This window comes from Orbicella franksi, chromosome 2, assembly GCF_964199315.1.
Source record: "Orbicella franksi chromosome 2, jaOrbFran1.1, whole genome shotgun sequence".
Lineage (NCBI taxonomy): Eukaryota > Metazoa > Cnidaria > Anthozoa > Scleractinia > Merulinidae > Orbicella > Orbicella franksi.
Genome location: NC_138146.1, coordinates 31285908 through 31299806, shown reverse-complemented (window position 1 = coordinate 31299806; position 13899 = coordinate 31285908). Strand labels below are relative to the sequence as shown.

The following is a 13899-nucleotide window of genomic DNA, read 5'->3' as shown; positions in this document are numbered from 1 at the left end:
TTCTGAGAGGTTAATGGTGGAATTTGGCCATGTGATGACTGTATCTTGTCAAGTGTTAATTTAGATTTCTGATTAATCACAGGCAATTTTAGACCGGCGTTCCAGGTTATCCCACAATTTCTGTACGATCATGAGGTAGTTTTCTGTAAAAGAAGATACATCTTAAGTTTCTAGATCAACTTAGAATTGTGACAGCGAAGTTGTTGTTTGATAGACAGCAATCTTGAAAGCTGGATCGAACATCGTAATGAAACTACGTCACGGCTTGCGCATCTTGAAAAGTACAGCCTAAATTTTTCAAGTTCGTCCATTGTAATCCGTGTTAACCTTCTCAATCTTTCACTATCCTTGTTCGTTTGTGGTTTATTATTATCTCTTTGATGTTTTTCTATCTTAGTAAGCTACCATATTGAGGTTTCCTTTATTTTAAAGGTAATTTTGTACGTAACCAAAATAACTGAAAATACCGTCACCGAGCTACCCCTCTTGTATTCGTAAAAAAAGTCAGGATCGAAAGATTTCAACCCATCGTTGCTGCGCTATGCTTTCCGTCTTAAAAACTGAGCGGTACGAAGCCATAGGGTGATTGTCTGTTGTGCGTACATGGGTTGCTATGCAGGGACTGGAATGAGATGTAATGTAGATGACAATGTGTCACCTGCAGATAGAGTATGGAGTGTAGAGTTAAGTTCGCATCATTTAAAAGCAGATAGATAAATAAGAAATTTGACTTTTCGAAGTGAAAAAAAAAAAAGATGTTATTAAATGGAGGTTTCTTCTACATGTAACTGACATCGCAGCTTTTTCGACTTTGTTGATTTTGCACACAGGTCTGCGGCAAGCCTGTCTTGTACCGGAGTCAGCCGTGTTTGGGGCAGTTGAAGAATTAAAAGAGAAGCTTGAAGATCTCCGTAACGAGACTCTGCTGGCGTTTGCGATGGCAAACGCTATTTGGATAATCCTGATAATGGCTCTTCTCAGCCAGCAACACCTGCAGGTCATGGGAACCAATTTCCTGGGTTTTTCTTTTCTCGTCATCTACGGCTTTCTCATAGTTATACAGTTTTTGACTTTGCTATGGCACAGGGCTGTGACGTTTTGCCACGTGATTGCACGTGCTCCTTGGAGGCGTGGCACGTTGCACAGGGTGTGGGCATTTGATGACCAAAATCTGCCTCCTCCTCCCGATGAGGGGGCCTTGGAAGACGTCCGGAACCGTCGACGCCGGAGACAGCGCAGAAAATCAAAACAACCATTGCGCCGCGTATTGAGCCAGTCTAGTGAGCCCAGCGAGGAACGAGAGAATCTCCTGACGGATGGAAGACCGCAGTCGAGTTATGGCTCACGATCAGTGTCAAAGTTGGTTTAGGGACCATGTGTAGATCAAGATCTGTCTGCACTGTGCTTTAAATAAGTAAGGTTATCGGTATGTTAGCGTGCATTAGTGCAGTTTAGTTTGATTAAGAGCAAAGTTATCACAAAACCAAACATGGTGGCTGCTAATGCTGAGTGCAATATAAATTAAACTACAGTCGAACCATCCGTAAGCGACCATCCAAAATTTCAAGCCTAGGTGGTCGCTCACGAGTGCATAGACCATATTGGGTGAAAATTTTGCCTCATTAGCATATGTTAACTGTAGTTAACATATGCTGTGCAGTTATCTTTAACCCATGTTTTAAAAGTTGTCTTCATATGAAAAGTCAATTTGGAGAAAAATCTGGTACTTCCCATTGAAAAAATTTCCGCTTCTTGTACTACTCAGGAATGCGATAATGTTACAACAACTTATTATCCAATTTCCGCTCTATTATCTGTCAAGAGGTCGCCCACGGGAGGTTAAAAACAAAAGAATTTTTCGAACTTTCAGCTGTAAAAGTGATCACGGTCGCTTACGAGAGATGGTCGCTTATAAGAGGTTCCAAATATAGTGATTTGACTTGGAAAATTTTATTATTTTGGGAGACTGGTCGCTGAGGAGACGTTGCTTACGAGAGGTGGTCGCAACCGGAGGTTCGACTGTATTCAGGAATTTTAGCATGATCTCGTAGTGTGGGGTGTAGCTGTAAGCGCCTAAAAGTCCATGTAAATTTGGCTTAATACACGATTGACCAAGGACAATTATAAGCATTCTGTGTTTTGATTGGCTTAAAGCATGAAAAATTACTGTGAAGTAGCATTGTGGTTGACTTTGTAACTTTGCCACCTTCTCAGTGGCAGCCCTAACATTCTCTGAGATGAGAACAACAGCTCAGTGTCGGTTTAAAAGTAAATTCAAAAGGTTCCATTTTGTTACTGTTTTCAGTGCCATGTTATACTTTTTAGACAGTGCTTTTATTTTTATTTCAAATCTCATTTTTATAAGAACCTTGAATACACTGGCATTGCGTTTCCTAAAGTAAGGATTCACCTCGGAAACATCAGCAACTGCCCATAACAGTGATGGTCAAATTCAATATCTAATATACACGATAATGGATGGTTCTTTTTCTCTGGGAAAAAAAAGAAAAGAGATCTTCCGGAAATACAGTTTGACAGCAGTCTTGTGTGACAAAATGTTGATTTCACGACTTGTGAATGAAGTTTCATATGTGTCTGCGTTGTCATGTCGAGGTTTCTCAAATTATTTTTCAAAAAGGTGGATTTTCTTTTGTTCCTCAGTAGACAGTAGTATAAGTCGTTCTTTGGTTCACCGACAACGATCATCAACAACTAATTTCTCTAGTTAGTCTTCAATTTGTTAATATTGGTTCTCGGTGCAAACAGTGTATTGGTTGGCGGGAAAATCCGTAGGCCTCCACTTTGGGCAGGTAACCCCTAGACTGCATAACTTTCCCTGGCCTATATAACCCTACACTCCAGCCATGAGCCCAGGGGAGGAAGGGGCAGGCGCGCGCTGGGGGGCAGGGGCGGAGGGGCACTGTCCAAACAACGTTGGCCATGAATCCCCGGGCCCACGGTTCAGTCCCAAAACACTGCGTATGTGCCTCACAACAGAGTAATCAACAGAGTACAAAACTTAGTGGAGCATTTAAATGCATTCCAGAAGAATTGTACAATCAAATAAATTCGCAATGAAGTCATTTACAGGGTTATCGCTAATTTATCTTTTAAGTGTTAAAGTAGTTAGGATATGTACTTGAGGAAAATGAGATATTTTACTATTGAAATTCTGCAAACTAATTAACAAATATCAATTATAAAGGTGCTATACATAGCAAGTTTTTTTTTCTTTTTCATTTAAGTAGCTCCAACTTGTTCAGTACATTAATTACGATAGAGTAATCATTTCCAACTGCTCCACCACTACCACCTAGCTGAATAAAACGCCATTATCATGTACTGCATGTGTTTTGTATAAAGTGCACTATATCTGATAAATGTGAAACAAAGTAATGGCCATCTGAAACAAACCGTCCAATGGTACAAGAAATTTCAATTCCAGCTTCTCTCCAGCTCGGTCAGCCGTTAAGTCGCGGCCCAACTGCAGACCTAAGTGGTAAGACTCTGGGCTCGAGATTGTGGTACAAGATGACAAACAAACTCGTTCCTAGGCTCTTTCGTCCTGCACCCTGAGAACGAGTTAGGTTGACAAAGACAGCCACCTCATATCACTCCTGGCTGGTTGCCGGAGGGTCAGAAGCGGTGAGAGGTCTCTTTATTAGCAGACTACAATCCTGGCCAAAACGTTATTTAGGTTATTTTTCTTAGGTTATTTTTTAGAACATTTTCAATTCTATATCCAATTTTTATGAGAACGCTATTACCTTTTTAAGCTTTTAAATTTTTTAAACATTTCAGCGTATCTTTTAAAGTAGTTAGTTTTTTTTATAGATATATATTATTTATACATGCTCTTTTTATTTTACGTTATACAGGGCCCCCGTTGATACCAGTCCTGCGACTGAAGGGGTCACCCTGTTTAAATATTGATTATTAAGAACGCTGCCACTTTTCCATAAAAACAGCAATTCGGTCTGCCCCGCTTCCCCTGGACAGTGTTGGATGTCAAGAGTCAAACTCGTAAATCTACCACAGTTTACATTGTTCAGGGGGTGTGCGAGAAAGATCTTCGAGAAAAAAGAGAAATGTCCCAAACCATTTTGGCGAGGACTGTAGAGTCATGCGACAGCCTCCGATCGAAATAAAGTAACTTAACCAGTCAAGCTATTCTTTGCTGTAAAATGTCATGTTCATTGCGAAATGCTCATTATACAGAGAAACCTTTTTATCATGTTTATTGTTGAGATCAGTGATGGGTTTCCCTTCAGCTGACTCGAAACAAGATTTCCAACCAACTGAATCAGGCTCACGACTGGATATGGAAAATAAAATTTGCATTATCATGCTTGGGTTAGGGCGCATTGAGAAACCATGTGGTTTACATATCAACTTGAGCTCGTCGAGGTAAATTAACTGCTGAAGCAAGATTGTGAAGCAGACGATTTGAGTGTCAGCGTTAGTAGTGAACTCGCAGTGCTACATGCATGGTCCTACATTTCCAGAACTGGAAGAAGTACGGAAAAGATAAGGATAAAGTCAGAGAAAAATAAACTTATAAAACGTCTCGGAGTCTGGGGCGGATACAGGATTTCAGAGAAGGGGGTTAAGATACGGACTACGGTGGGGGGTTCCTGGGACATCCTCCCCTGGAAAATTGTTCAATTTGTGGTCCTCGGAAATGGGATTTCTAGCATGCTGAGGCCAAGTCAGCGCGTTATGATGCCTCATTTTTTTTTAACTGAGGGGGTTCCACCGAAAACCCCGAACCTCCCTTCCCCCATCGTGTTTCCGCATTACATTGTAGTTACTGTGCGTTTTCAGTTTATGCTTTTATGAAGTGTGATTTGACTGAGATCCAAACCTTGCGTTTTGTAAAAGAAAAATTTGTTTGGAAAAAGTCGAATTATGTCTACAAATTCGTGTACGAACCCTGCATGCCTAACTTAAACTTTTGGCAGGCTTACAACTCTTCACCTGGGTGAAGAGAGGCACAGTGAGAATAAATTGTCTTGCCCAAGAACACAACACAATGTCCCCGGGCAGGGCTCGAACCCGGACCGCTCGCTCCGGAGTCGAGCGCACTAACCATGAGGCCACCGCGCCTCCCACTTTAAGATTTATTAGCTGGGTGTATACATTGGGATGCACTTAGCAGATGATGACCAAACCATCTCATTATTGCGGTCACATGATTTGGCATGAAAAAAAGAATGAAACAACCAACAACAACAACAAAAGGAAAATAAATGAAAACGCTAGGGGATCGATTTCTTTTTCAAGAACCCCTTCAATGTGACCTCGATTTTATGGCCCAAAGGTGGTAGCGTTATATTTAATTAGGTGGTGTTAAGACTTAACGCAAACACTGAAATTGTATTGAAAATCAATATCGTGTAGCATTGGGCGTTGGACGACTTTCAAAGCAACATTTTGTTGCGGCAACATGTCGCTGGTTCCAAAAAGTTAAACCTGCGCGTATGGTCAAGAGCAATGTCTTGCTATTGACCATGAAATTAGGAAAACGCACGAGAATCTCGGCATATCTAACGCAGCCTTCACACTAAGCCAGAGAAATTTGTATGAAAAAGCGGAGCTTTTCGAAAACACTCTTCAAACCGGAGGAATTTGAAAACGCTGGCTTTTCGTTTTCGTGTGAACGGAAAACATTTTTAAAATGGAGCTTTGTGAAAACGATGGCGTCACGACAATTATGTGATTTCCCTGATTGGGTTTTCCTCTGACACAAATTCAAAATGATCGGTTATTGTTGGGTTTTTAAATTCCTCAGGCGTAGTGTGAACGGAAAACATTCGATGCGTTTTTAGAGTGAAACCTCTGTTTTCAAATTCCTTCGACGTATTGTGGACGGGGCAAAAATTCGTCCGCTCCGCGACCGATCTCGCGCTTCCCGCTCATTTTCGTGCGCTCGCTTTTCAATGGAGAAAAAAGGCTCTGAATAGACGAAGAAGATTGAGGAAAGTTTATACGTCTTTATTTAATCATGATCTTATCAACGTTTTTTCACACATCCACCAAAACAGAGTTTTGCCTTGATATAGGAATAACAACGATCTTGTCTAAGGAACGTTTCATTTCCTTCATAAAGAAGGGTAAGGCTACAGTACAGCTTATGTACAGCCAGTACGGCAAAGGTGGTGTACTACCAAAAGGCCAAAACCATAAGCCACGCCTGGTCCCGTCACGCAAGTGGTGTGAAATAACAGCTACAACAAACATGTATGGCAGAGATCGAAGAAATGAAATGTTTTGTGCAAACCACACTTGCAGTATCGGCACCACAATGAAGACAACTGTTGTCGCATGAAGAAATGGTCTCCTGCTGAGATGAAGGGCATCCTGAAAAAACAACAGAGCAATTATTTACATTGCACATTTTAGCAATTCTCAAATACAAAGACTGGGCTTTGCTTTTTCCTGAACTGAGACTGTTAAATTATTTTACAAATTTTCAAATTACGGCAAGCTGAAGATGTTGAGCTAAAATTAATCTTGAATTTGTCTAGCTACAGTACAGCTCAGTTAAGGTGAACTACACATTAATTGCACTTGAGTAAGCATTTTAACATTACAAATACATATGGTACATAATGATCTACAGAACCTTGCCAAAAGTGGAATAATTTATGTTTTCCTTACCCATGAGTTTGATCTACATTTAACAACTAAATTAGCCTGCCAGCAGGCTCTCATCATTGGCAGCAAGAGCAAAGCCATCTTTGAGCAAAAAGCCATCATGAACAAAGCCATTGGTGAGTGAAGTGAAGGGGCCTGGCACAAGTGGGCAAGTGAAGCCAGCTGGTGAAAATGAGAGTCACTCATTTCTCGTGCCAGGCCCCTCACTGACTTGCTTCACTCACTGACTCATCTCTCACGACTTTTCTCATTGACTTTGCTCCTGCTGCAATGCACGAGAGCCTGCTCGCAGGCTACAACTAAATACTACCTAGCAGCATGTGCCATGCCTGGAGGGACCCCATATGAAAAGGTTGGGGATGCTGGTTGACTTGCTTAGGGGTATCGATACTCACAACTTTCTTCATCATTGATTTTCATTGTTTATATTGATTGTTATTATATGGCTGCATCTCACAAAGACTGGGAACTACTGAATCACGAATATTATTGGCTGAAATCGATATTGACCGCGGTCTAGATTTTCCCATCTAGACCGGCATCTAGCTAGACCGGTTTCATTTTGCGTTGACAAAGTAGCAAACTAAAATACAAAAATGTTCACCATTTTCTTTTATTTTCTTCTCAATCATTTATGAAAGTGCCAAAAAGCCCGATGACAAAAAAGAAAAAGTAAAGAGGACGAGCAAATTTCGGCGGGTTTAAGTTAAGCTCATCACCGTTCGCAAGCAAAATGTCAGCAAACCAGTTACATTAAACGAATTAAAGTTTTCTTCTTTGCCATATAATAAGCTCACTGCGTTCGGTCTGTACTCACGACCTCGGTCAAGATTCTCCCATACAGACCTCCAGCTCGGTTAATAAGAGCTAAATATTGATTATATCGATTATCAGTTTTCATCGATTGGGCAAGCCGGGAATAAAATAAGCATTAAGGGAAAACATCATTTTTTTTTTATGTGAGTATAATGGAGCATAATAGGGACGCCTTCTGAGCATAAAAGTGAGATTCTCTGAGCATCGAACATTAGCATGATGGTGAAAAATTTGAACATAATGTGTATCTCACTACTAATAACTGCGTGCAACTTCATCTAAAAGATTTTGGATTGGTGTTTAAACAATCAGGGATTTATGGTGGTATGGAAACCCAGGAAAGGGCATTGGCCTTTTTTAATCTTTAACTTCCATTGTGATGAAATTTTAGAATTTGTGTAGAATTTGTAGTCAATATTTAAATACCATAACTTGGATAACACGGTGAATTTTGAATATCTTACCTGTAATTTAAACGACCTAGCAGCAATGAAATGATCTACATCTATACCAAAAGCTATGACGCCACACACGATCGCATCGATCAGATCTTTCCGAGTTTGAATCTCACTTATTATACACCAGCTGACAAGAGCAATGATTCCATGAGCAGTATTGTCAACAACAGCTTTGAGATAAAACCTGTCTTGAACTGACGTAAAAATGATATCAAATCCATAACAAATGCTCCCAAGAACGAAATATGGAAGAAGTCGAACGATTGAGTGAAGTATTGTACGGGGAAAACAATTTGATAATATTCGTAGAAGTTGAACAATCAAAGACGAAAAGTTCGCCCACATCGTCATAATATGTCCGCCATGTTGGCTAGTCAGTTTACGTTCTAGGCACCATGCCCTGCGCATTTTAGCTTTACTCTGAAAAATATCACTGGACTGGACTGGACTTGACTTAGGCAAGATGAATCAAATCCTGCGCTGTGAGTGGAGGGTCCACAATAGGGTTCTCAGATCCCGCTTTCCCGCCCATTTTTTCCTGATAATCCCGCCATCCCGCTCTTTTTAGCCTGGGAATCCCGATCCCGCCCACTTTGAAAAGACGTTTCTGCGTTAATGATTAATTTGTTACATTAATAATTAGTTTAATCATTAACACAGAAACTTTTTAAAAATAGATATCGCATAAAATATCAAAAAAGAATTCAATGGGTAGCAGATAAGTAAGCAGAAATGATTCTAACGTCTCGTTCTGTAAACGGTTTACTGTTTTGTTTTCTTTTGTTCGCGTATCAGTGAAAGAAAAAGATTGTTCATTACCATATTCAAGAGATGGCCGATAAACGCACTTGACAGTTTCTTTTAAAGCTTTCAGCGTCTTCACTTTCCTTGAAATCTGGGCTCAGAACTTTTCTTTCCGAATGAAGGCAATCCTGCTCGAACATCCTTTTCGTAATATATGATGACGGAATTCGTAATGCCGCGTACTTCGTTCGGGAAATCACTATCACCGCCATTCGGTGAGGTCATCCTGGCCAAAACAAGCCATGCGCTCTGGAAAAGGTCGAAAGACTAGAAAAAGGAGAAATGATCGGGGGGATTACAGACCCAAACATCGAAAATGTCGGAATGGACAGATGTCATTGATGTCAGAGGTAAGCACAAATGATAGCCTGCGTAGCTTGGCGGTTTAAGCATTTTTTTTAACGCAGCCTTGGCGCTCGTTACAGTGCGGCTTCGCCTCTTAAAAAGCGCCAAGCTACGCAGGCTACACAAATGATCGCAATAGGACTCAAAGACCTCCTACAGTCTCATGATACTAACGTAGTCAAGCGATAATAGATACGTTTAACAGAACCTGAAAAGGGTGCAGAGCCGTTAATTACTATTCATTACTTGAAACCTGACACAGCTATACGTACAAAAGGTTCGTTTCTGCTAGCTTGTGGTTTTTGCGCTGGTCAATAAAAATTTACGAGGTCACGTAGGAATTGAAATCCCGTATCCCGCTCTGTTCCCCTTGCGAATCCCGCATCCCAACCCCATAAAAACATGAAATCCCGCTCCCACTCGTAATTGTAATTCCCGCTTCCCGCCCCTGTTTTCAGCTCAAATCCCAAATATCACGGCGAAAAAAAGCCAAATCCCGCATCCCGCCAAACCTATTGGGAACCCTCTGAGTGGCTACCCGAGCGGGCAAGATGGAGCTATCTTGGAGTTATCTTACCTCGACTCCGTCTCGGTCCATAAACACGCAAAAAAATCAAAGAACTTGGCCAATATCCAGTCATCTTGACCTCACACTTGGTCAATAACCATACATAATGTAATTCAAGGACTAGACTGCACTGGATTAGTAAAACGCAATGTTAAAAGCTGTTAAAATTGTTGCTGAAATGGAAATTGTTCCTTTCCCAGAAGGTAAAAAGCGTATTTAAAGCTAAACGCTCCCCAGCTGACATTCTGTGTGACAGAAAGCAAACGAGAAAAAAAAAGTATGAAAATCAGAAATATTGCGTAAAAAACAATATTTTAGGCTGTCCACATAAACTTTAGAATCTGAAGATTTGATGCAACCAAATTAATTCTTATTTTTTTTAAATAACGCAAGATTTGTTTGTAGCGTTGGATGTCACAAGTCAAACGAGTCATAATTATGAATCTACTACAGTTTAGACTTGAACATTGTTCAGGGGGTCTGAGGGAAAGATCTTTGTAAGGCTTTTTCCGAGTGCAAATTGTTGGTTCAATACTTGCAGTTTCCTATGTACCTACTTAATACCTTTATATGTTTCTGTTTCTGATAGAAATGTAATACAGCTGATTTAAAATATTTGACATTCTTTGGATAAGAGATGATTGTGTCAATAAAGACAATCAATTTTGCGCGTTTTACTTTCTTACTAGTTCATGTTTTACTGCTAATCCTCCTTTTACTAATTCGTGTTTTACTAATCCAGTCCAGTCCAGTTTACGAAATACAGTATCCCTTAGCAACGCGGTGTCTCGAAACATTTTAGATAATGCAGACTAAAAACCATAATACGGATGTATAATTTGTCTTGTTTGTCAACCGCAGAGTCATTTTAATAATACAACCTGGATATGAAGTCTTTGCCCACAATGAAAAGAATAAGGCTAATTTGACTCCTTTCCCAGATTGCTGCACTATGTAAAAAGTGTGTCATTAATAACTCACCAATTGGTGACTGCAAATCGCGGGCTAGTTGATGTTGCTCATAGATAGTGGTTTTGTATTTGAAGGGCTCTCCTCTTTGCCTTCAATGTTAATTAACAGGTCTCTGCTTCAGTCATTTCAATGACAACTGATTTGAATGAATTTTTCAACTTAATCCCATGTTTCTCCAATTTTCACTGTACGTCAGTTCCACTTATTTCCTGTTCGCAGTTGCCGTCCCTTCATCCAAGCATAAGGATTTGCATAACATTGTTATTGATGTCTAGCAGGAAATGGAAATTGTACGTCTTAAAATCTCTTCAGGCCATGAGATCAGTCCTATATTCAGCCTGTCTTTTGTAGAGAGTTATCGCTTGATTGGAGCATATGTAATGATAGCTTTTGCACCACTACTGAACCAATAGATTTCTCGAAAAGGGACTTAATTTGAACTTTACTGAGCGGGATACATTCTAAACGTTGGGGAAATTGACTTTGGAAAGCACCACTTGGCTCAGAGTTCCGGGAACGGAAACTCGACACGACATCTTGGTACTTCAGGATCCCCGGCTTCGCCAATGTGACTTACGAACCTCAAAGACAAGACCGATAATAGTTGCAACAGCACTTTATTATAACGTCGTTGGTAATCGTCGACTTGATCATGACGAGGTAACCATGCCGCGTTACTTGCTTATGTATGATTGTACAAGTCTTTGTTGTTTGCATCTTAGGACATGGCAAATAGTTCTCGTAAAGAGCACAAAGCACTATATAATTAAGAACGGAACTATCCATAACAAGGCAAGCAGACTCCAAAAAATAATTTCAAATTTTAACATGAAGAAAAAGAAAAAAAGAGAGGGAACTTCAATTAAAATTTCTACTTATTTCCGAAATGTTTGACTGAATAATAACAAAGGAAAATTAACTCTTGAATTGAACAAATAAAGTTTCTTTTAAGATTATATGTCCAGCTGGCAAACTCCCGTGGAAACGAATATTACACAAACAAGGAACAGAAATGTCAGGGAAATCACAACTATATTTGACTACTAAATAAAGCTATTAGCGGCAATTTTCAAGGCGGATGTGACTGCTGTACAAATAGAGCGCGTATTTCAAAGTACAATTTTGAAACGCAGCAGGATGGGATTTCCTCTTGTTAGAAACGAACAACTTTTGGCTTTAATAAAGGGTCGTTTTAAAATGCTAAAGAATTCTTGTTGGCATTGCATGCCCACCTTTCTTCCCTGCAGCACAGCAAAATGCCCGTTTATGAAGGTTTGGTTTCTTGGTATGTACGCCCTTAAGAAATGTCGGTGAACTTTTGCAAAGTACCTCGATTCTGCAATTAAAATGGCAAAAAAAAAAAAATGATTATTTTCCCAAAGTTAGTGATCTTAGTTTGATTCTTTTCATTGCTTTTTCTCGTCCATTGAAGGGCGAAACTCTTGAGAAACACTTGACCGAAAGTTTCCCTCGTTAAGACATAGAAAGGTTAGACAATGCTAAGGTGTGAAATCACCGCACCACTACCAAATAATTGATAATTAAAATCTGTCATTTTAAACTTTTCATTCGCCACCATCACCGGACGATAAAAGTTAATTTCTTTCCCCCTTGAAGACCCTCTGTTATTGCTCTGTGCTTCTGAAATAATTGATACGGTAATATTTAATCATTCGCTCTTTTTTTACTAATTATAGTAACTGTCAAACACGTATTAAAGAGTCATTGGACAGTGGAGATTGAATATTTAGAGTGAACGGAGTAGGCACATCTCGGTGACGATAAATAAAATTATACCTTGACAAGAGACTCAGAGATACAATATTCTGTAACAATTATACCGTGACACATGTCAAACTGTGAGCTAGACATCTTGGCCATTTTTTGTTTATTAATTACGTGTTTGTTAAGTAAAAGACCGTGTTTAAACTCGATGAATCATTAATTACTTTGCCAAGAAAACAACATCCGCGTTTATATTTGTCGTTTTCTTTTGGACGAATGAAAAGGATGACTGTAAAGGTGAGATCTCTGGCTTTGCTTCCTTTGGTGGCAACCATAGCTTCAGCTGGTAAGTTTCATTGACTTTGCAGTTATATCATTAAATGGTCACCAGGAAACTAAGGTGATAAATTTGAATTTTCAAGCAGCTTGGCAGTGAGGTAATTATTTTCTCTCTCTTTGACAAAGTTGTGGTTTCGTCGAAGTATCATATAATTTATAAGTTTCTAACATTCCCAATGTATTTTCGACCATTTCCCCAAAAGAGACTTGAAGCAAAGACCACAAGACTAAATATAGGCAGAAAACCTCGGCGTCTTGTTAGAATTTTGAAGCAGGATATATTTAAGAGGCAATTTGCAGGTGAACTGCAAACTTACTTCACACGGGTAATTAAGGAGTTACGCGCTACTTCATCTATATAAATTATCGTTTTTGTTCTTCACCCGCTCTGTCTGCTATTATATGTATATAAAAGAAGAGAAAACCGATGATTTTCGGTTTTTCATTGAGAAAGATGAAAGTTTTCTTCTGCTCTAAGATATTTGTCATATGACGTCATTAATTACCCTATTCGTCTGTTAATTTGGAGGAACTGCCTTGAGGCAAACTGAATTTAGAAATTACGATTCGTCGTTTTTTTTTTGGCTTAATTTCAAGAAGCGCGTAGATGAAAAATCAGCTTGAGTTATAAAATTTGTTCCACTCAATTGTTTTTTCCGCGCACCCATTTTCTTTTCAAAATTGGACCAATTTTGGGCGATAACTTTTATTCAGAAAATAAGGACATTTTAGTAATGCCTTGTTATCCTGTTAGGTTAATGAAAGCAGTTTGTTTTGTCATTTGCCTTTGTGATCCAGTTACCATGGCTACGCTTCTGGCACATTCTGTCAGTTCTATTATAATCTCCTGTTGAGACTTCATCATAGCTCTACGCACTTTATCTCGACTGCCGGGTTAATCAGATTCCATTTTTACTTATTCTTCTTGGCGCACAGAAAAATGAATTCAGCTAAAACAGATTCGAATGCGAATGTTAGTAATCAGAATGAACTATTCGTCTGTTATGTGCGTGCAAGGAAGATATATCGCGTTCTACGAGGACAAGGTTACGGTAGCGTTCGGACAAAAGTAAATACAAAAGAAAAAACAAATATGGAGTCATCGTGATCATTATTAAAAACAGTGTCCTAAAAGTCATAAAGTCTTGAAGATCATTATCAAGAATAATAACCTGAGGTGACGTGAGCGAAAAATTGCATTAATTCAGTCTGTCC

The 13899-nt window shown here is 39.5% G+C and overlaps 2 protein-coding genes across 2 annotated transcripts in view; one reads left to right on the top strand and one right to left on the bottom strand.

Moving 5' to 3' along the window:
- Positions 1-3336, top strand: part of LOC145479279 (uncharacterized) — a 34593-nt gene extending 31257 nt beyond the window's left edge. Inside the window, exon 17 of the mRNA XM_081457596.1 lies at positions 831-3336. Coding sequence (XP_081313722.1) covers positions 831-1369 — 539 coding nt within the window. The 3' untranslated portion in view covers positions 1370-3336. The remainder of the gene's footprint in view (positions 1-830) is intronic.
- A 2643-nt stretch (positions 3337-5979) lies between these two features.
- On the bottom strand, positions 5980-8573 carry LOC145469691 (transmembrane protein 267-like). The gene is made up of 2 exons (XM_081453473.1): positions 7938-8573; positions 5980-6360 (listed from the first exon to the last, which is right to left on the bottom strand). The coding sequence occupies exons 1-2, from the start codon at positions 8337-8339 to the stop codon at positions 6025-6027; spliced, it is 738 nt and encodes a 245-aa protein (XP_081309599.1). The 5' UTR covers positions 8340-8573; the 3' UTR covers positions 5980-6024.
- Positions 8574-13899: the final 5326 nt, after the last annotated feature.